Raw genomic sequence first — 22423 nt, forward strand, 5'->3', positions numbered from 1 at the left:
TGGCCTCCTCCCCGGGCCAACGCACGTCCCTCCTGGAGAGCACCTACCGTCCTGACAGGGGCTCCGGGTTGGCCTCGGTCCAGATGTCCCCACCCTCCGCACGGCTTGAGTCGTCGCCAGGGGTCCGGCCTTCCTCCTAGAGCGACCAGAGAGTGACCAGAGGGTGCCTGCGGCCCCGAGTGAGAGCGGAGGGAGACCCTGGCTGCCGCCAGTGTGCCCGCGGGCATCTCGGGAGTGGGCTGGGGTGGGAGGCCGGGGCTTTTGCCCAGGAAATAATTAGAGGGCGACTTAGTTAAGTTCCGCAAACCACACACCGAGCACCCACAGTGTGCTGGACTCAGTGCTGAATACGCCCTGCCCTCGGGGTCCTCCTGGCCTGCATTGGGAAGGGACGCCGGAGCCTCAGCTGTGGCTGGTTGGAGAAGGCCCAGGTGGGACCACCTCGTCGCATTTGCCCTCCGTTGGTCTATGCAGTCGTGTTTGGGTGGGCAGGGGGTTATTCTTGCAGATCACAGAGTGAAAGGCGCACCCTGGGGCTGTGCAGTGTGGTGAAGGGGCAGGGGCTTTGTCGGGGGAGGCTGGGAGGGGAAAGGGGGTCACATTAGGCTCCAGAGTTCTGGGTGGAGGGCCTCTCCTTGAGCCGGTCCAGAGCAAGGACAAGAACGCCAGCCCCTTGAAGGCTGAGACCTCACCAGAGATCCACCCCTCCCCTCCTCCAGTCATGTGGTTCCTCCTTCTTATTTTTTAAGTCGCAGCTCAGACGTCACTTCCGGGTTGAGCCTTTTTTCCCTGACCCTTCAGACTAGTGCGGGCTCTCCCGGCACATCACAGGTGCACAGCAAACGGTTGCTGAGCTAAATAAAGGGGCTGCTCTGTGTCGAGGAGGCCAACACGTTTACGGGGGTCCCTAATTTTTCAAGCAAAGAGGTAGAGGGGGTGAAGGAAGGAGGCGAACAAAGGGCCCTCCCACCAGGGGGCCAAAATGAGGATGGGGAAGGGGACAGACCAGACTTTCCAAGAGCTCGGCCCCCATGTTCTCCAGACCATTGGCCACAGGTGTGAGAGAGATGAACTCTCTTCCTTTCGGGCTGTTGCCCTCCATGTGCCGGACCTCGCGGCTGAAAGACAAAATCAGGGCCCACAGCTGAAAGCAGAGGCGGCACGGGACCCAGGAGAGGCCCCTGGAGAAGGGGGGAGGATGGGAGAGGGCCGGAAGGGGGGAGCCTGGCCCAGCTTTTCCCATCCCGGAGCTCAACCCTCCTTGAACTTGGCTGCCTCAGAGCAAGGCGCCCCTTCCTGCACTCACCGGCGCACGGCCTGGTAAATCTGGGAGGCCCAGGCAGGCACAGGGCAAATTCTGTCCGCCTCGCAGGGAAGGCAAGGCAGGAACTACGTACCACACGTGTAGATACCTGGTACCGGAATTTTCCTGAAAAGAGGCCCTAGCTCTTGTCACTCCTACAGCAAATGAAAGCCAGTGCCGCTGAGTGATATTTTCATGGCGTTATACTTTCCCACCTCCAAAAGATGGGAAACTAATCTCCTGAAGACTCTTCTAGTCCCTGGACCCACCTGGACCTAAAACCAGTCCTGCCACTGGAGTTTTCAATTCTAAGAGCCAATATAGTCCTTTTTTTTTCTTTCTTTTGCTGAAGTCCATAGGCCTAAGTCCTCTGAATAAGAACCCCATCCCTCCCCACTCCTGTTTCCTGTTTCTTCCCCCGTGGAGCGCCCTAGGGGGGTGCTTTCCAAACCCCGGCCTGATTAAGCTCACGCGTTCAGAGGCACATACACACGTGTGCACACACGAGCGAGGAGACAGGTGGAAACACACACACACAGGGGAGGAGGCCGGGAACGCCCGCTACCTGTGCACACACACCCACAGACACGCGGCTGCACGGAGAGAGGCAGGACCCCCTTCCTACTCACATATTTGTGGTCAACAAGTCGCTCTCGAGGGTGGGCAGAAGCACGTATTTCCACAGGGACAAAATGAATTCGACCCGCTTGCCCTTTGGCCAGTCTTCTCCTTTCAGTGCAAATTCCTGGGCAGAGTCCAGGTTGGGATAGGTTGGGCCTCCCACCCAGCTGTGTCCGGCACCCTTGCCAGAGGGCCACGGCCGGGACAGGGACCCCAGCCCCTCTCAGGGAAGAAGGCTCCTGCCTTCTAACTTAATCGGCCTTCCTTGTCCAAGATGCCCTTCTCTCTACTCTCCTGCTCCTAGATGAGCCCACCCCTTCCAGGAAGCCTGCCTCTAGTATTCTCACCCCCTCCCCGTCCCCTCCTGTGCCCTCCCTTCCCACCTGCCATCAAGGTTACCCAGTCTCTAGGATCCTGCACATTAGCTTTCGATCTGCATCTTACCGGTCTTCTTCCCTCACGGAAACAGGAGTTATTACAGCAACGTCTCTTCCCGAGTTCGAAGGTTAAGGAAACCGGTACAGCTGTCACACGTGGCCAAGGTGTTTCACGCCTGAGCCTCAGTAGTCAGGACAACAGAGCAAAACCGCAGTTTGTCCCTTTGTTGCTGCTTCTTCTTCTTCTTTTTAACATATAAGTAATTTACCTTTTATTTTTTTCTTTTGTCAAGTTTTTGTTTAAATTCCAGTCAGTTTCTTCTTTTTTTTAACCCACACCTGAGCATCGGTGTGCAGAGTCAAGGGACAAACACTCTCGTGTTTCAGTCCTCCAACTAAACATTAAACTACTCTGACAGGGTGGACAACATCTCTTTAATAATTAATAATGTGCACTCAGGACAGGACCCCGTATGATGCATAAACATTTCCTGGTAACACAGGCTGTGGGGTTACCTACATACACTGGTTGTTCTGGAAGTTTGGAGAGGATGATGGATAGAGGGTGTGGGGCTTCCCTTCCCTTTAAAAACATTTTTTTTTTTTTTGTCTGTCAGAATACCAAAGCATTACACATGCTTCATGAAACATTTAAACATTATACAAATAGAACACAGCGAGGTTAAAAACCCCTCTAAGCTGAGCCCCCCAGAGACAACCACCACTGACTTTGTGGAATTGTTCTCCAGACTTTGGCTTTTTTTTTTTTTTAATGTTTATTCATTTTTGAGTTGCGGGGCGGGGGGATGCAGAGAGAGAGGGAGACCCAGAATCCAAAGCAGGCTCCAGGCTCTGAGCTGTCGGCACAGAACCCGACACGGGCCTCGAACCCACAGACCGCGAGATCGTGACCTGAGCCGAAGTTGGACGCTCAACCGACCGAGCCACCCAGGCGCCCCAAGACCTTGCCTTTATGTGATTCCTTTTACAGAGGGGCTCACCCTACACCAGCTCTGCTTTTGCAATTTGGGGCAGAGATCCACACCCTGCCTCACTCACGCCGTCGGGGACCCCTGTGCTGCCTTGACTGTAAACTCAATGTCCACGGTGTCACCTGTTTTATCGTGTGCGTGCCCCTACAAGGATGGGCTTGGAGCCGCCCTGGCAGAGGACCCGTCAGGCCCCAGTGAGGCCTCCTCCACCTCCCCTCCCTCTCCCCCCTCCCCCTCCCCGCTGCCTGCCCCTTCCCCTTCCCTCCTCCCATCTCCCCTCCTCCCTCAGTTTCTCCTGGAGCCCAGAGGGAGGCCAGGGGGCATAACACATCCAGTGGCAGCCAGGCGTGTTTCAAAACATTTGCTGTGTGGGGCGCCTGGGTGGCGCAGTCGGTTAAGCGTCCGACTTCAGCCAGGTCATGATCTCACAGTCCGTGGGTTCGAGCCCCACATCGGGCTCTGGGCTGATGGCCCAGAGCCTGGAGCCTGTTTCCGATTCTGTGTCTCCCTCTCTCTCTCTCTGCCCCTCCCCCGTTCATGCTCTGTCTCGCTCTGTCCCAAAAATAAATAAAAAACGTTGAAAAAAAAATTAAAAAAAAAAAAAACATTTGCTGTGTTCACCTTGAACCCTTGACGGTTTTGTGGGCCCCGATCTAAACCATGGGTTTAATAGGCTGTGTGTCACTGAACCCTGAGCTAGCGCCTAAAGGTCTGAATTTAGTTCTGACTCTGAAAGTTAACTTGTTTCCTTCAAGTTAACCGGGTGGGAGTGGGGGTAACAGTGCCTACCTCGTAAATAAATATTTATGGGGATTAAAGGAGCTAACGCAGGTAAGGCGTTCCACAGAGAGCCGGGCACCATCGGGCTGGCAGGCGTTACCGCTGTCACGAGTTCCAACTCAGGGATGTCTTCATACCGCTCTCCTCCTCCAGGCCGGGAAAGCCTGTGCTCCTCCCCTGCTCCTCCCCTCGGAGTGACCCCGGATCCCCTCAAGTGCTCCTGGACCCCAGGAGCCAGATGCTTTTTTAGGTGGAGTTTGGTTGAGAGCCACAGGCTGGCGGTTGGGAGGCTGGGTGGGTGAGGACGAGCCCCCCCAGGGAAAGGCCCGGAGCTGGGGGACCTCGGGGGTCCTGGCTGTGTGAGCTCAGTTGTCACCCGAGACTCTGGCCCGTTTCCTGAGGAGATGGTCTCTGGGGCCTGTCCCACCCACGTGGGGAGCAGGGGGAGGCCCAAGACTGAGCAGGGGGGTTGGGAGGGGCGTGCTGGGCCCAGGGCAGAGGCAAGGACCATATGTCTATATGTCTACGTCTATATCTATATCTATATAACTGTCTGCATCTATAACTATATCTGTATCTATATCTATAATCATTTCCCTTCCCTTCAAAACAAAATAGCACCTAGAAGGATTTCTATGCGGAGGCTACCCCTCCCCTCCTACCTACCCCCGTCCCGTTCCTCAGGGGAACCACGCACCTGTTTCTGGCTTCAGGTCTCTGGGGCCACTTCCGGTCTCAGGGGAGTTCTTGGCCGGAGGGAAGAGAATCCCTTCTCCCTGCCGGGCTCTGACGGAAGAAAGAAGACGCTTGTACGGGTGGTGAGCGAACCACTGGGCGCTGCCAGCGGCAGGAATTCTCAGAAAGGGTGTTCAGTCATCTCTTTATTTTCCTCCCACAGTTTTGCCCACGCACATTCTCAGCTCTTCGCCGACGAGGCTCTTCCGTGGCGTGGATTCCCGTGTCCGAGCAGGAGACGGAAAGCGAGGCTCTCGCTGTCAGGTTCCACAAACAGGAGCCTCGTTCTTCTCTCCTAAACCTGCTTCCGTTTCTTAAACGCCGGTCGGTCGGCAGAAAGGGCATCTGACGGTCTGATGTGAAGTCTGCTTTCTTACTCGGGGCATTAAAAAAAAGAGGCGCCTCCTACGGTCATGGTAGAAATATTGGAAACGAGACAGCGTAGATAAGTTCTGATGACGTAGAGCAAAATACAAAGGCTGAAGAAAGACTCTGGGCTTTTCCATCCTCTAGTGTAACATTTTCTAAATATGGGGAATGGACTCTCCCAAGACTTGGATCATGGTGTTCTTCCTAAAACCTGTGTAGCAAGTCCAGGCGCTCCCCAGGGAAGGAAGGAATCCAACGCCGGAAAGACCAAAGCCCCGAGTCCCACCACCCTGGCCGACTTGGCGTGACTCTCCACGTGCCCCCTGATAGAGTCCACCCCTCGCTCTTTGCCATTCATCGGGAACAGACGGACACGTATGGCCACGACCCAGTGGAAAGTGAAAGGTTGGCCCTGGGGCTCATCTACCTCAGCAACAATAAAGGGCTGGTCGGGGCGCCTGGGTGGCTCAGTCAGTTGAGCGTCCGACTTCGGCTCAGGTCACGATCTCATGGTCTGTGAGTTCGAGCCCCGCATCGGGCTCTGTGCTGATGGCTCAGAGCCTGAAGCCTGCTTCCGATTCTGTGTCTCCCTCTCTCTCTGACCCTCCCCCGTTCATGCTCTGTCTCTCTCCGTCTCAAAAATAAATAAATGTTAAAAAAAAATTTTAAAAAGAAAAGGGGGGCTGGTCAAGTATGGACACCTGGTCCCACACCCAGGCGGGGCCAAGGCCACAGGCAGGGGGAGCTTTCCCTAAACGGTTGAGCGATCACTCTCTCCGAATATTTCACCGGTTGCTGCTTTGCGAAGTCTGTCCCCCTCATGGTTTTACCTTCTACCTCTCTTGCCTTTCCATCTCATACCAGCATCTTATATAATGAGACGTTGAAACGTTTCCTTTTCAGTTTGACCCGCGTGAAGATGTTCTACACACCAAGCTAGGTGTCAATTCACGTCATCCTGTGGGGTTCAAGGATGATGCCCTGGCTTCGGCGGGTTTGATACCAAAGGCGATATCCTTCCTCTGAGGTGTCCCGTCTTCCACCAGCCATCGGCAGGGGCTGTGGGGACCTATTCATTGGGGTCTCCGTTCCCTTGCGGGCCCGGGGCCGACACCAATCACAGTTGAGAAGCTGGTTAATCACGGAGGCAAAAAGAAGTCCTTCGTTGTTCCAACCTCTCCCTCTGTCAGAGAAGCGGCCTGGTGTGGCACACACCGAGCCTTAGAGCAGAGCCTGATATTTCCACGGAAGTTTCCATGAAGAAGACCTTATGCCTCGTGGGAGCAGCCAACACAGCGAATCTCCCACAGACCAGTCGCGTCCGTAGGAAAGGTACGGACAGGGGGGGCGTCACAGATGATATGCAGTTGTTAGGAAGAACATAAATGAACGCCGCTGAGCGTCACGTCTGGACGCCGAAACTTTCCAGGCATATCTTGCCTCCCTCCACCCGGATGGAAATCCACCGACAGCGCCGTGCCTGAGGATGAAAGGCGTAGCCTCGTCTCTGACTCTCCCCTGACTGCCACCGACCGTTCTTCCCGGGTGGACCTGCCAGTTTTATACACCACGACTCACTGGGAAACATTTCCTTTCCATCTCACTGTGCCCGCAGGAGCAAGTTTCATTATTCCAAAGGCTGCGTCCAATTCGCTTCACTCGGTGGCCGTGCGGTTTTGTGGAGGGCCTGACCCACCCCAGGGGCCAAACATCGGCCAGCTTGTGGGCCGGGAGGCGGTGCTGACTATCTCCCGCAGGAGAGTTGGAAAGATGCTCGTAAGGGTGGGGACTTTTGTCAGCCACCCCACCTCGAGGGAAGGGAGAAACACCAGGGTCTCCCACCTCGGAGGAGAAGAGCGGCGAGCGAGCGGACCCAGGGACAGATCCTATAATTCCGAGAGATGGTGACGACAATGGCACCGGCTGAGGGCTTCACGTCCGGGAGCGCGGCATGTGCCAGCCTGTGCTAAGAGTGCTACCTGCGCTGTCTCCGTTAACCCTTACAATAACCCAGCGAGATACTGGTCACCGTTGCCCGCTCCCTGTCCTCCGTGGGGTGTGCGAGGAGGGAGCCAGCGCCATAAATGGAACAACCATCGAGAAGCCGAAGAGCCCGAGGTAGAACCGGGGGCCACTGTGCTCCGTGTTCGCGTTTGGGAGCTCCGAGCCGGCCCTCGAGGTGCCCGCCCGGTGTCTCCACCTCACCGACTGCTTGGCCGACGGGATGGATCAGAGTCTATGCAGCGGGACACCTGAATGTCTTCGGTACATTCCTTAGTTTGAGATGGGGATTCTCGTCCGAGGGAGTTATGAGGGGGAGGGGTGGTCTTGGCAGAGGGGAGGGAGGGAGGGATACAGAATCAGGCAGGGGTGAAAAAGCAAAGAGCGTGGTCTTGACTAGAGCCTGGCTTTAGTTTGATCCCACAGCGAAACTCTGGAACACGAACTTGCCCGTAGGTTAGTCACACCTTGAGGCCAGGCCTGGCCAGGCCAGTCAGTCACGGACCAAGGACCGGGGAAGGGATCAGGAGGGATTTTGCCTCCCAGCTGAGGCGACTTCCTTTCGACTCAGAGCACTTCTTCGGACACGGGGCAGCGGTGAGCTAACTAACCCACAGCCCCTGGGAGATGGGTCCCCACAGAAAAGGGGGCCTGGGCAGGGCCCCAGAAGCATCCACTGCAGGTGAGACACGATTGGCCCTGTGGCACCCCTCACGCCCACGCTGCTGGAAGCAGGGTGCTGGCCGCTGTGGAATGCCCCAGGCACGGGCCCGTGCCAAAACGGAGTCTCCTTTCCATAGGTACTCTGCCTGCCTCAGGGGGGGGTCTCAGGACCCTGGGTTTGTCCACAGCCTTGTCGCAATGAGAGTTCTCATGGCAGCGGGGCGGGGTTGGTGGGACCAAAGAGGTTTAGTGTGAAACCAGGGTGTTTAACCTGGTCAGAAAGGATAGCCAGTTGAATCCTCAGGGATCCATCCCATACTGGACCCGGATGTTCTGTTCAAGTCATTAAACAGCCAGTGGCCAGAGGAGTTGACTAGACCGCTGCCTCAGGCCAGGAACACAGACACTCATCTCCTGTCGTGACTACCATCTGGGCATGCGTGGCAAAGGCCAGGAGTGTCCTTCGTCTGCATGGGTGGCGTCTCCTGAGGCTGAGTGTGTGGTATAGCTACTATTCCTCAAGGAAGGAGCCATTTGTGACCCACGTCAGTTCTGAGGTCAGAGGACAGTGCCTCTGGTGTCATTGGGGGCAGGGGGGAGCGCCTCCTACCCTGAGCTAACTCCGGCTAGGCAACCACGCCTCCTGCACACAGATACTCCCGGGGGCTGATGTCCACCAATGTCATGTTTAGCATCGTAATCCAACAGTGGAAATCAAAGTTGCCCGGCTGGATGGGATATGATCCAATTCCTGATAGGCGGTTCCTGAGGCAGAAGGAGTTGGGGTCCCTCTGCAGGCACTTTTGTGTCAGGTAAGAGCCACATTAATGACCAACAGAGTTCATTTAAAGGAAGGTCACCACCGGACAGTCTCAGGGAGACCAGTGCCACCCCACCCCCACCCCAGACAACTGCAGACAGACCGTCCTTGTCTATTCATGTCTGGTAGCAACATCTACGAATAAAATAGGTGAATGATAGATAAATGAATGGGTAGATGGATAGATAGATGATTGACAGATAAAAGTATATAGATGCTATTTTTTATTTCCGATTTCAGACAGTCTCTGTTGACTCTGCTATAGAAAACCCAGATTCAGCTCTCCGATGCTTGACGGCTGCATTACCATTTTGATTCTTCCATTCATGCCGTTGCGCTTGGGGTCAATTACTACTGCTTGAGTTAGCAGGGCAGAGAGCTGGAGGAGCCTTGGCTTTGACATCATCCTACAGCTTCCATGCCAGCCCCAGGTGGACCATGTCCAGATCTCCTAATGCCCACGGCCTTCTTCCTGAGGAAGAAGTTGTCTTGCTTAGGACTGCTGTCACACGAGGCCTTCTCTGTTGTGTCCATAACAGCGGATCCTAACCGATGTACCACTGCTCTCGGCGTCCAGTGCAAATGTCCCTCCCTGGCTTAGCCCTGCCCCTCTCGGAGCCTCATATCGCAATACCACAGTCCTCTTTACCAGGCACTAGCCACATGAGCTTTCACTCCACGCCTCTGATACGCGCCGACGAGGAACTACCAAGCCACTCAGAGTGGCTCCGGAGAGCCCCAGTCTCATTTGGGTCCCACATCCTGCTGGCATTCTCTTCCATTCTTCTGCTTGGTAGTTCTCCACACATATATTCGCCATTATACATTTATTGGTGGGTTTGTTGAAGGTTTGCCTCCCCCACTAGACGGTAAGCTCTCTCGGGGAGGAGTCTAGGTCTGTTTTGTTCACTATGATGTACCCAGAACATAGAATTGTCGCATACAATTGGCAGTCTCTAAACACTAGTAAAAGGACTCAAACAACAATGAGGAGCTCAGTTCAGAGAATTCAAGCAAGAAGCTCCAACCCCTATGACTAGGAAAGCTGGATTTGAACTGAACTTTGTCTTACTTGTTTGTTCTAAGCCTGTCAAACAACTTCTGGGAATCTGGTTTCCCTTGAGCGACCTTTCCTTTCAGAAGAAGGGAAGAATTTGCTTTTCAGCTTACCACAAGTGTCCCGTCTCCCGGATGGTTAAATTTCTCGTTAAAAATTAGCGAGGGGCACCTGGGTGGCTCAGTTGGTTAAAGTGTCAGGCTCTTGGTTTCAGCTCAGGGCATGATCTCATAGTTCATGCATTTGAGCCCCGCGGGGGACTTTGTGCTGACAGCGGGAGGCTGCTTGGGATTCTCTCTCTCTCCCTCTGTCTGCCCCTCTCGCTGCTCGTGCACGCTCTCTCTCAAAAATTAATAAACTTTAAAAAAGTTAGTGAGATGGGTTTTCAGTGTGCAAATCTCCTTTTCCCATAAATGAGACAGCCTCCCTGAGTTTTATCTCAAGTCACTGAGACCCAAACCCTGCCTCACATTACACTGTCGATCTGCCAATAACCAGAATGCACGCTCAACATAGCTCCGGGGACGCGCAGCAGAGTCCGGTCGGGAAAAAGAAGAGATACCCCCAGAAGAAACTGTATGAACTAGCTAATACGCCTTGTCAAAAACCATAGGGAAAATCTATGGGGACTTGTAAAAGGCTTTTGGACCAAGAGAGGTGGAATATAATTGTGGTTCAGGTGATATTTATTGATATGTTTGCTCACCGGAGATTCTACATTGCATGTAGGAGTCCACACAGCTTGATACGGTTTTTATCCTTGGGGGGTGGTGGAGGTGGGGGGTGAATAATCCAAGTCTGGACCAAATGTTGAGCCATGCTGAATTATATTTTTTAAAAGACCAAATATCCGAGAAAGCAGGAAATCACAGATGTCAGGAAACAAGAATGCTTTATTGGGTCCCTTGCATGCGTCCAGCCCATCCACCCTCTCGCTGTCCCCTGACAGGCCCCAGCAGATGGTCTCGCTCCTTGCCATGAGAAATACATGTGTGAGGCGCTCCTGGCTTTCCTCTCTAGTCTGGAAGGCTGGTTGGAAGAGATGCTGTGAGAACGAGCTTCCTGATCTCAGCAGCAGAGATAGATACAAGGAACAAAGTAGATGAGTCATCAAAATGGTCATGGGCATGGAAGCCAGACCCCTGGCTGTGGCTAATCGATCACCGGGTCCCAGGAATGAAAAAGACCAGACAGTCCCTAAGATATCACCTAGTTGTTACCGTAACCAAAGACTTCTGGTTGGGCAGACAGGTCTGTCTCAAGCTGCCAAGGTCACGTCAAAACCTCCTACTAATTTCCAGACCTTCAATGGAGAGCAAGTCAAACATCTTGGAAGGGAAACCTTACTTTGACATTTAGATATATATTGCGAACCTTCCTTGGCCTTCCCCAAAGGGATCTGTGTCCATTTATCTGGGAACTAGACAAGGAAAGGGAAAATATCCAAACATGGGGAGAGGGGTTCTGTAAGACACTGGCTTCAAGCCATGGCCATTTTCTGGGGACAACAGAAAAGTATGCGACCTGTCAACCAATGGGGATGATTACTAAACCAAATTTGCACCAGAGTAAACACACTGGAACCTCAAAGGCAACCAAGGATTATTTTGAGTGAAGAGATGAAATGGATATGTTTTTGAAATAGGCATCACTCCCACACTGGCGCTCTGATGTGTGGGGTGAGAGCAACAGAATAGGACAGGACAAGCACAAGCCATTGGAATCCCCCTCTCTACCAAAACGGTAAATCGAAAGCAGGACCGCATTCCTAGGGGCAATGTAGAAATTAGTGTAGCTATCAAAACCTTGAGGGGGAAGTCATAGCAATGCCTACCACAGGTCAGCTGGGCCAGTGCAAAACACCGAGAGGTCTCCGGATTGCCTCAAGTTTTAAAAAGTGACGTCTCCAATGGCAGGTGCTGTTCCAGAGACGGTCTTCCTGCTAAAGCAAGTTCATCCAGCACTTGGTATGAATCCTTTGATCTAGTGAATTCATGTTTTTCTTCTACTTTGATGAACAAAGAACGTCAGAAACATCTTCACTTGGCCTGGGGTATATTGCTCTGCTGTCCTGGCTTAAAGGTACAGAACATCTCAGCCGTCCAGCTCTGTGGCTCAGCCGGCTCACAGGGACGCTGCCCTCACCGCCACCACATTCCCTCACACTGATGGCATCACGCTGATAGAGCCTGGAGGTCAGCAGTGTCCCTACGTGCCTTGAGAAGACATATGTGAGTCAGAGGTGGGAGACAAATCACGTGAAAAAAAAAGGTCTTGATAAAGTTCCTGGGGGTGAAGGGGTCTGATTAGGTCAGAATATTTTCCCCCATAGTGTAGAACAAGTGACTTCATTTCGAATCCCTTACCACAAAGACCCAATTCCAGGCAAAAATGCCATGTTAGGGCATCTTGCTCCAACCCACGTGCTCACTGACCCAGAAGGCCACCAGCTTTGGGGTGGGCCCCGAGCAGGTTCTCCGGCGGGGACAGCCTTTAGTACAAATGGTTCTCCTACCAGGCCACGTGACAGGACAAATGTCGTGCCTGAGGTATCTGTCTGTCTGTGGTGTATTGGGGAACCATGTGGGGCCTGTGGCCCAGCACAGCATAATGATGCTTCTGGCAAGTCCTAACAAGCATGGCAGGGGAACCCAGGGTTCAGAACCAAGTGTTGCTCTGGCCAATAAGTAACTCTTATCCTTTTGAGACAGGGTCCTCCGGCTTGCCACCGGGCTCTGGGGCAGCCTAAATGTTCAGCTACAGCATAGCAAGTGGCCTCACGAGCCCGGTTATCCGAAGCACCCAGCCATAGTGAGCCATGTCCAGAAGCACTCCATCATTAAGGGGATGCTCTGAAGGCACAAGTGTGGCCGCGTGTGTGAGTGCCTCACTCATCCTTCCACGATGCCCCCTCCCGCCCTGCTCCTCAGCCCCCCCCCCCCCCCGGTCTATACCTATCACCTCAAGGGGGCAGGGTTTGTCTTGACCACTATGGGTCCTTCATATCCGGCTTTGCATTGACTTTCCTTCTCCAACATGCCTCTCCAACCGTCATCACCCATGGAATTCTCGAATGCTGTAAACGTCACTGTGGTATCCCCACACAGTACATTCAACCCAAGGATGCACTTTACAGCAAAAGTAAAGTAATGGGTTGATGCCTGTGGCATTCCCTCATCTTGTCAGGGTCCCCACAGTCCAGAAGCAGTCAGCTTCATGATATGGTGAGATAGTTTGCAGAAAACTCAGTGATGGCCCGGGTTGAGAAATGATACCTTGAAAGGTTGGGCCAGACCCGCAGGATGTCGCATAGGCTCTGAACTGGCAACCGAGTCATGGTATTAGGTCGCTCTCACAGGCTGGGAAGCAGGGTGGAGATGTGCTGTCACCACATCTCATTACTCTTCACATACCTGAGCTTTGGGATGAGGCTTTAGTCTCCAAGGAGACACATCCTCAAAATGTCATAATAATAAGCTGAATTAGAAGCTAAGGCACCTGATCATTTCAGGCTCCTTAAACCTCTGAGAACACATAACAAGAGGTCGTGGGAGTCGTAAGATGGTTAATGTTATCGAGGGAAAATATTGTCGCTACATAAAAGGAGGCGGGAGCACAGGTGGATGTGGGGTGAGTCTTAGGGTGCCCCCCCCACTGCCAGGTCCTATGGTAAATAAACGCCCACCACGCAGGCAGGACCACCGAGGAGCTGGACTTCTGAAGTTTTGGGTCACGCCGACGGGCAAAGCATCCCTCGTCATGAACACTAGTTCTCATGACCTATTCTGGAAATGGACTGCAGCCTTTACCCATGCTTCCTTTCTTGCTGGGTCCAAGGACTTGGGTTGAATACAGTTACTTTCACCACTTAATCCACAGGTCGCAGAATTTCAAAATGGAATTATATAAAAGAGAGAAGAGTGTCACTAGTGACGCTGGACTTGGGACAATGGTAGCCCTGGTCACTACCCCTTGGACTTAGTCATTGGATGTGACCTTGAATGGTCTCCCCAAGCAGAGAGGAACTTGTTCTTGGCTGTATGTGAGAGAGTCGTGATACATCAGGTGGGGAAGAACAGTGTGTGTGTGTGTGTGTGTGTGTGTGTGTATCTTTGTTGCTGCCACCAAGCCTTTCCTACCATTCCATTCTCCACCATCCTTCTGGTAAGTATCCCTATGCTTTGGGAAACTGCCACTGCCCTGCTCCATGATGCCCTGAGCTCTAGGACAGGAATCTGAATCTTGCGTGAAGGGAATCCCATTGGAACCAATGGGTGGTTGGTGAATAGAGTAGCTCTGAAGCTACTCCTCAAAGCCAATCATCAGCTATTCCTTTGGTTCTTGGAGCTGCCCCAACACCTTTCCCACAAACCCCTTCTCCTTGCTTAAGTTGGTCAGAGTCCATTTCTGTGGCGCAAAATCCAAGAAACCTAACGCAAAGAGGCTCCTTTGATACCCCCTCATGTATCTTTGCCTCCAACAGCGGTCAACTCAGGGTCTGGCACAAAGCAGGTGCTCAGTGTACGTCTGTTGAATGAATGGATGAATGACTAATATTCCAACTCTCAGTTCACCAAGGCGGTCTGGATATGCAGACTGGGAGGGTTGGGGGCACACTGGGAGAAGAGGAAAAGGTGGGGAGAGTCACCTGAGCACAAGACGAGGTAGAGAGGTCAGAAATGTCAAAACGGAGGGGCACAAATGACAGGCAAGAAAAGGCCTGGGTGGTGGCATGGGGTTGAGAACAAGAAGTCTCTGCACCTGGGGAAGCAGGAAATGGTCAGCGAGCGGCTGAGAGGCAGATGCTGGTTGTGCCCTGAGCTGGCCTCGTTGCCATGGAGAGAGCCAGACACACTGGGCATCTCCCCAAGGCCTCCAGCTCTGTTCTTCCTTCCTAGGTTCCTTCCTTTGTGTTCCTCTTCCAAAGGAAGGAACAATTCCAAAGGCCTCAGTCCCCAGGACCCCGTTCAGGGACACAGCCATCAGCCTCGTCGTGCAAGATGCACAGACTGTCTAGCCGTGGCCACAAAAGGCTGAGACTGAACGTCAATCCAGGAGCCAAAACCTGGGTTCATCATACCAGAGGGCCCAGGGGCTGCAGGATCCCCTCAGAGCACCTGCCTGGGGAGAGGGGACCCTGACTCCGTATACCCACAACCACACCAGATAAGGGCAAGCGGGGTACACAGTTGCTGCCTTTATTGCATTCCAAGGGGAGCAGACTAGCACCAGACCCATCCCGCCCCAGGCCTCAAGGAGGGGCCCTCGGGAAGGACCCAGGGTGCTGGGCCGAGCACAGCAGTTCCTTGGGGGCCCCTACGTGAAGCCCAGAGCTGGAGCCCCAGGATCGAGAGCTAATGGCTGGGGGCACACGTCCTAGTTCCCAGGCACAGAGACTCCCCTCCACCCCAGCATGCGGGTGGGCTTCGCCCTTCCTGCAACTCCCAAGGGCGTTCCCCCCACCCCACCCCCCGGAGAAGAGCCTAGCCCTCCGGCCCGGTCTAGAGGGGATGTGAAATTCACTGTGACTGTGTCTCCTTTCCGTATGGAGCACAAGGTCCCTCCAAGTCAACACCTTCCCTCTGGCCACAGCCGATGACACAACCCTCATGCCACTTCTCGCCTCACAGGCAAGGGGTCTGGGAGAGGCTGGGGAGGAATCTGGCTGGTGGAGCCCCTGGGCATGGGGACGCGCAAGGAGGCAGCAGAGGCAGGACGGGCGGGCTGTGACAGGGCTCAAAGCTGCAGATGGAGATCGGGGTGCGGGAGCAGAGGATTCAGGGGAGTGAGTATCTGTGTGCTGGGAGAAGGAAGGGCATGAACACACGTCACCAAAGACCACGGCACAGGAACACGACAGGCTCTGGAAGGGCACTGAGCCCCACGTGGGCTCAGTGACCGGTTAGTTGTAGGACAAGCTGGGAAGAATGAAGCCACGTAGCTGGAAAGAGAGTCACCAGGCCAGACACGGCTGGGGCAGTCTGGAGCCCCGAGGACAGATCGGGGCCAAGCAAAGGAGAAGGGTAAAGGCTGGCCTGCGTGCCCCCAGGGTACAACATTCACCGCAGGGTCCGGCAGGGCGGGGGGCTGGGTGCAGAGCTCATGCAGAGGACTCGGGAGCCTCCGGCAGTGGCCAGTGTAAACTTCAAGAAGGGCCTGGGCCGCCAGACACTTGGGGCTGCGGTCTGGGAGCCCCGGGTGACGCTGGCACCAGGAGAGGCCACTGGGTGCCACGCACAAAAGCCGTCTGCTGAGGAGCGGATCGAGGAGAGGCTGCCCAGAGAGGCCCCCGAGTGGTGCCTCCCCGGTGCACCTTCCCTGGTTAGTTCCGTATTGGGCAAGTCTCCATCAGTTCAAGCTGCTTCCTTGTTGGTCTGCTGCTGGGCGGAGGCCCCGAGCCTCCCGTGGGGGGCTACCGCATGCCCTGGGCCTTGAGGCCGCCCTCTTGGATGGGAGGCTGTCCCAGTAACTGGGCGGTGAGTGCCTCTGAGGCCTGAGGGGTGGCCTTGGAGCTTGGAGTATTCTTCCGGGTGCCCTGGGGACTGGGGGGGCCTTTCCTCTGGGGCTGAGGACTCAGCTGGGCGCCCTTCCTGCCAGTAGATGGACTCTTGGAGCCTTTGGCCTTGGCTTGAGGGTGGGCGGCCTCGGGGCCCTTGAGGGGTTTTAGCCCCAGCATCTCACAGAAGGTGTTGCACTGGTGGGAAGAGGCAAACTGGTCCAGCAGGGCCGGGAAGCAGCTCTCCTTGAGGCCTTGGTATCTGCAGCCAAACAGGAAGAGCTGAGTGGGAGCTCCCCCCAGAGTGAGAGCCCTTGGGGGGCCTACTCTGGGGTGGCCAGGGCCAGGGTCACGCCCTACCCTTTCAGGGGGGCTGGGAGTCCAGCTGGGCACTACCTCACGGGGCAGCATCCCAAACCTCAATTTTAAACTGAGGCCTCCTTACGCCGCGGCACAGGAACTCATCACATCCACGCTAATCGGTGTGCGGATGACCTGCCTTTTCAGTATTAAGTAGAGCAGACTCCACATCACCACTTTCCTCCCAGGGCCCTGCTCATCTGCACCCCGATGAGCTTTCTCAAGCGAGAAGAAAGAGGAGCCCAGGGCTGCAGGTGAGCAGGTGAGCCTGTGTGCGGGGTCAATACTGTTGGTCCAGGGGCGCCCAGAGGGCTCAGTCGGTTAAAGTGTCCGACTTCAGCTCAGGTCATGAGCTCATGGTTCATGGGTCCGAGCCCCATATCGGGCTCTGTGCTGACAGCTCAGAGCCTGGAGCCTGCTTCCGATTCTGTCTCCCTTCTCTCTGCCCCTCCCCCACTCATGCTCTCTCTCTCTCTCTCTCTCTCTCTCTCTCAAAAATAAAATAAACATTAAAAATAAGTTAAAAAAATAAATTTAAAAAATGCTTCTGGTCCAGACCTGGGGTCAGGGGCACGGGGGTGGGGGACGGTCAGCAGTCCCTGGGACATTACTATACGTCCGCCAAGGCAGCTAGGACCATTCGGCCACAGGCCCAGTACCTCAGGGATGGAGACCCAGAAGACCTTTGACAATTTCACACCCCGAGAAGATTCTCAGAGGGCCTCCTGTCCCCAAGAACCACTCACCCTCGTAGTTTGGTAGCAATCTGCACATCAGTCATCTTCCAATCAACCCCTGGAAAGAGAGAGAGCTGGGAGTTGAGCAGCCCGGGCCGGTTCCAGGGCCCCCACCTCTCCAAGATGGGTATCATTGAGCAGGAACTTGCCAGGGTTCAGGGCACGCCATCACCTCTGACCTGTATCACAGGTGGTGTGGGCAACTCTATGTTGTTAGTGGCAATAATATCCCATTCTCACGGGTGAGGAGATAGGCTCAGAGGTAAGGGACCAAAGCAAGGTCACATTCATTCATTCATTTGATAACTGAGCACTGACCATGGGCCTTGGCCACTGAGTCAAAGTAAAAGTTCAGTTTTTCTTACTCCTAGATCCCAAACTCTTCCAGCTGTTCAATCCTGCCTCTGTTGGATCACACTAGGCCACAAACTGGGCTGGCCTCTGGCTTTGAGCTAACCTTTGCTCCTTCCTCTTACCAGATTAGCCTATCTGGGCAAGAGCGAGGAGGCGGAACATGAAAGTCAGTCAGGCTGGACCAGCAGAAGAGTAACACTGGATGAGACTGGGTTCCACGTACTCACACAGACAGCAGGCAAGCATCCACACAGGACTAGAGGAAGGCAGTGTTGGGAGAACAGACACGGAGGAACGGTCCCCACCCTGGCCAGTCCACCCAGCATCCCAGCGTCCAACGTTAGAGTAGGAACCTCTCCCCACTTTCCAACTGTCTGGTCACACCCTTGCGGGAACCCGCCTGTCACTAGCAGGGCTCAGTGCTGCATGTGACAGAGGGACACACGCATGGGCCTGAGAGGCGGGCACACCCGGACTGATTTCAGCCCCATCCCTTCCAAGCTGCGAGAACTACCTCCAACCCTCAGCTGTAAGAGTGGGGCAACGCTGCCCACCTCGCTGGGGTATTGAGAGCATCATGGGGTGTGCAGGGCTCTGATTTAGTGTCTGAAACACAGAGGTCATACAGGAGGCGTTAATCTGTCATTTCTCTCTCAGGGCCATCACCTTGCACTCTGCCCCACACTAGCCATGATCCCTTACGTTGGCACAGAATTTCAGTTTGCAGAAGGTGCCCATGGACACCACCTCACTCAGGCCTCGCAGCCAGTCTGGGAGGCAAGGAGGATACTGTCACCCCTTGGGGGGGAAAGGGTGGTGAAACTCGGGGAGATTAAGGGGCCCACTCTGTCTGTGCTTTGGCTTTCCCTTGGGTTTACAGAGACCAGCAGAAAAGCCATGAGATGTAGACTAAAGCCTAATTTCTCCAACCCCCAGCTCTTCCTACTACATTGCATGATCATCTCGTACTAGAAACTGGTATACTTATCACAGCTTCCTGAGGACAGTAACGATTCCCCATTCGCCTTTTTAGCTCCCCGATGTTGGGTAGATGTTGGATGGATGGAAGGAAGGATGGATGGAGTCAACAAACAGAATGAATGACAATAGCTTAATGTGCTACCAGTCCCCCCCCCAATATACAGAATTATATATACCATATTTGCAGTGCAGTTCAATCCTAACGAAAAGCACACTTGAGCCGGTTTTCTGTCTCCGGCCCTTGGTTTTCTCACTAATGCACACTGGGGACTAGATGAGGTCATGTGTGATATTCCCAGCATCCCTCTCCTCCCACTGTAGAGAAAATCTCTTTTCCTCCCCCCTGCCTGGTTCTGGTTAGAGAGTAAGTAGGCCTGGGAAGGACTGATCAGGAAAAGGAGGAGGATTTGTGCTTTGCTGGCCTTTGTTGGAGGGGGAAGTCTGAGTAATGGGAGAGATAGAAATAAAAGAAAGCCAGAGAGACTGAGTTGGTTCATGTAATACAGAGCTAACAAAGTAGAGGAGGAAGAGGAGGAGGAGGAAAGGAAGAGAGAAAGGAGGAGGATAGGATGAGGGGAGGAGGGAGAGGGAAAGGAAGAGGAAGAGAGGAAAGGAAAGAGGAGGGGGAGGAGGATGGGAAGAGGAGGAGGGGAAGGAGGAGGAAGAGAGAAGAGGAAGAAAGGAGAGGAAGGAGGAGTAGGGGGAGGAGGAGGAGGGGAGGAAGAGGAAGAGAAGAGAGGAAGGAAGAGGGGAGGAGGAAGAAGAGAGTGGGGTAGGAGGATAAGGGAGAGAAAGAGAGGAGAGGAAGAGGAGGGGAGGGAAGGAGGAGGGGGAGGAAAAGGAAAAGAGGAGGAGGAGTAGAGGAGGTGAGGGGGAGAGGGGGAAGGGTAAGAGGAAGGGAGGAAAGGATGGTGGAGGGGGAAGAAAAGGAAGAGGAAGGAAGGAGAAGTAGGGAGGAGGGGGAAGAGGAAGGGAGAGGAAGGAGGGCAGGGGGGAGGAGGAGGAGGAGGAGGAAGGAGGGGAAGAAAGAGGAAGGGAAGAGAGGAAGGAGGAGGGGAAGGAAGAGGAAGAGATGAGAGGGAAGAAGCAGGGGAGGAGGGGGCAAGGGGAGGGGAAGGAAGGAGAGGAGGGAGAAGGGGCAGTAAGCTAGTGAGCGAGGATGGAGGGGAGAGTTTGGGAAGTAGGAAGAGGGGGAAAGTCCAGAGCAAAGCTGGAGGGAAAGGAGGACGGGAGATTCTGAAAAGGTGGTTGTGGCGTTTTAATTAGCCCCCACATAACGTTCTTTGAAATCCATTCCTTTTTCATTTTAACGGGAGCCTGGAGCCTGCTCCTTTATGCCCCTGCCGTTACAGAGCAGGCTGCGCGAGGCCCGGCGGGTGTCAGGGCCGCCCACAACATGGCGCCTGTCGCGTCTACTCCACGAGGTCGCGGCGAAAAGCAAAGGCGAAGAAATAGGAGAGCGCATGCGCCGGCCCCGCCCCCCGCCGCCCCCATGCACCCGCGCAGGCGCACCCACCACACTCTCGTACCTGCTAGATCCGTGACGAGGAAGCTGCCGTTCGTCCACAGGTAGAGCCAGTGCTGGAAGGTCTGGCATTTCTGCCTGACCTCAGAGCTGCTAGGTGCCTCCGGAGCCGCGGCCGGAGCCGCGGCGCAGCCCCATTCCCGCGAGCAGTAGGGCTGCAGGGGCTTGCCCAGATCCTCCTCCAGGGTGGCATACGGGATATTGTTTGCGGGCCGGTAGATGAGATACAGTGGGAGGATCCTAAACATAGTTCCACTGTGCTGTGAGCGGGAAGTGTGGCCCGAGAGACTCCTCCCTCCATCTCAGCTATCTTTACCCTTGGATCGCAAAGGAGGGCCCTTCTGCGAAGGGAATTCTCAGCCCTGACGCCAAAGGACAGAAAGAGAGCAGAGCTCCGCCGAGTTCAGGAAAGGAAATGGGGGCCGTTGGCTTCAGAGTCCTGTCCGTTCTCCGAGGTCAGTGGGGTTAGAACCCAACGGTGCCATGGCCCCGGGAGGACGGGCTTGGGTGAGGGACCAAGACCAGTATGTGTCAAACGGAAAGGATCACCTCCAGAGAGGATTCGGCCAGACTGCTCAGCGCCGACCAGACCCCGGTATTCGAGTCAAGAGTTCAGGCCTCAACATGGAAACGATGACCATTTCTAGCCGACTCCTACGAGGCCCTGCACTGACGCTGTCTGCCCACCCAACAGTCCTGGCCAGGGTGCCTGGAAGTCTGGCCTACCCTCTCCCCTTCCGAGAGTCCCAGAATCTGCTGTGCGGAATTCTGCAACCCAGCCAACACTGAGCTAAGGGGTGGGGAGTTCCGCAGAAGAGCAAGCAGAGGCTTTTCTAAAGTGGGCAGTTAATCTGGAGGTGTTTATTTCTAGATTTCGTGGGACCATTGAGCAGAGCGTGGGGTTAGCTGGGGGCCCATTTGCACAAGCCCCCCCCCCACCCCCCAGGGGCTGTGAAGTCACTGTTCTGGGCCGAAGCTCCAGTCAACGGGTCTGAGACTGCATGACCCCCTCTCTGTGCACTTACTCGGGCACCTCCCCAAAGCCGGGTGCCGCCTGGGCTTCGGCCGCAAAGATCTTGCAGTACTCCCGACTCATGTTCTGGATCTTGCATCCCTGTGGGTTGAGGAGAACCAAATCTGGTCAGCAAGGAAGCTCTCCTGTTCTCCATCATGTCCGGCTCTAAGCGGGAGGGCCGCCCACCAGAGGACTGCAGGGAGGATTCCAGGCCTGGGGAGGGGGGTGGTTCATGCCTCCCCTGCTCCCTACTCTGCAGCTCATTGTTCTCATTTGCAAAACAAGAGGCCTCAGGCTGGTTTTCAAAGTGGTTTCCAAACTGTGTTTCCTGGAGCCCCAGCCGAAGGTGGCAGGGCCCCGTAGGCCACGCTTTGGGGAGTGAGGGAGACCTAGACTGTCCACCCCACCCAGTCACTCTCCTTTCACCTCACACACAGGCTCCCATGCAAGATATGTGTGAGGGTAACAGGAAAGGTTTCTGCTACAAAAATATGGTTTGAAAACAATGGCCCCAAAGACAGAGCCTGGGCTGAGTCTCAGGCTCTCCTCAAGACCCATCCCAGGAGCCTCGTGAGGTTGACGCTGAGATGGTCTGTGCCCCACACTGGGCCTCCCAACAGGACCTGAGCCGGGAGGGGGAGGAGGGGAAAGAGCGGAAGGAGGGAAGGGGGATGGGGCGCAGTACCTGGATGGTGACGTCGTAGTTTCTGCCCAGGAGAGAAGTCTCGCTGCTGGGCCCAAACACAAGCAGGCTGGACACCTTGATGATGCACGTGCGGCCTGACTCGAAGATGGGCTCCAGCCCATAGATGACCTTGGCCTGGGAGGCCTTCCGAAGGCCATACCCGTGTCCACCCCCTCGTAGCTCCTCGCTCACCAGGCGCCCAAAGAGTTTGTCCCCCCAGCAGCCCGAGTCGGCCAGACCCTTCGCAAACACCATGGGGGTCATCTCAATCTCCTCTCCAACTGAAGGGGAACAGGAAACGTGGAAAACTGGAAGTTCCTGCCCAACTGAGGTTGCCCTCTTCTGCAGGGCAGGAAGAAGCCAGAACCATCTCCTGCCCACCACGCTGGCACGCCCACTCTCCGTGCATTCCTGCTCTTGAGGTGTATGCACACCACGGGTCCCAAACCGGACCGTGAACCCCCGAGGGCAGGACTGTGTCTGACACAACCCCCATTGTGTAACAGTGCCTGAGTGTACCCACACATCACAAGGACTCTGTCAGTGTCTGGA

The 22423-nt window shown here is 54.9% G+C and overlaps 2 protein-coding genes across 10 annotated transcripts in view; both read right to left on the reverse strand.

Moving 5' to 3' along the window:
* The window catches only part of SLC28A1 (solute carrier family 28 member 1), a 50054-nt gene extending 47474 nt beyond the window's left edge, over nt 1-2580 (reverse strand). For 4 of the 6 annotated variants that reach the window (XM_030317304.1, XM_030317305.1, XM_030317301.1 and 1 more), the window contains exons 1-4: nt 2369-2580; nt 1933-2048; nt 1007-1118; nt 48-136 (exon numbers count right to left, since the gene is read on the reverse strand). In XM_030317304.1, the coding sequence (XP_030173164.1) occupies nt 48-136; nt 1007-1102 (185 nt within the window). In that variant the 5' untranslated portion in view covers nt 1103-1118; nt 1933-2048; nt 2369-2580. Of the gene's footprint in view, nt 1-47; nt 137-1006; nt 1119-1932; nt 2049-2323 lie in introns of all 6 variants that reach the window. The other 2 variants (XM_030317302.1, XM_030317303.1) reach the window with 2 other exon arrangements.
* Nucleotides 2581-10528: 7948 nt separating this feature from the next.
* Nucleotides 10529-22423, reverse strand: part of ALPK3 (alpha kinase 3) — a 57135-nt gene continuing 45240 nt past the window's right edge. For all 4 annotated transcript variants that reach the window (XM_032593561.1, XM_032593563.1, XM_032593564.1 and 1 more), the window contains 5 exons: nt 21872-22152; nt 21197-21285; nt 20176-20411; nt 17321-17369; nt 10529-16476 (listed from right to left, as the gene is read on the reverse strand). In XM_032593561.1, the coding sequence (XP_032449452.1) occupies nt 16131-16476; nt 17321-17369; nt 20176-20411; nt 21197-21285; nt 21872-22152 (1001 nt within the window). In that variant the 3' untranslated portion in view covers nt 10529-16130. The remainder of the gene's footprint in view (nt 16477-17320; nt 17370-20175; nt 20412-21196; nt 21286-21871; nt 22153-22423) is intronic.

This window comes from Lynx canadensis, chromosome B3, assembly GCF_007474595.2.
Source record: "Lynx canadensis isolate LIC74 chromosome B3, mLynCan4.pri.v2, whole genome shotgun sequence".
NCBI lineage: Eukaryota > Metazoa > Chordata > Mammalia > Carnivora > Felidae > Lynx > Lynx canadensis.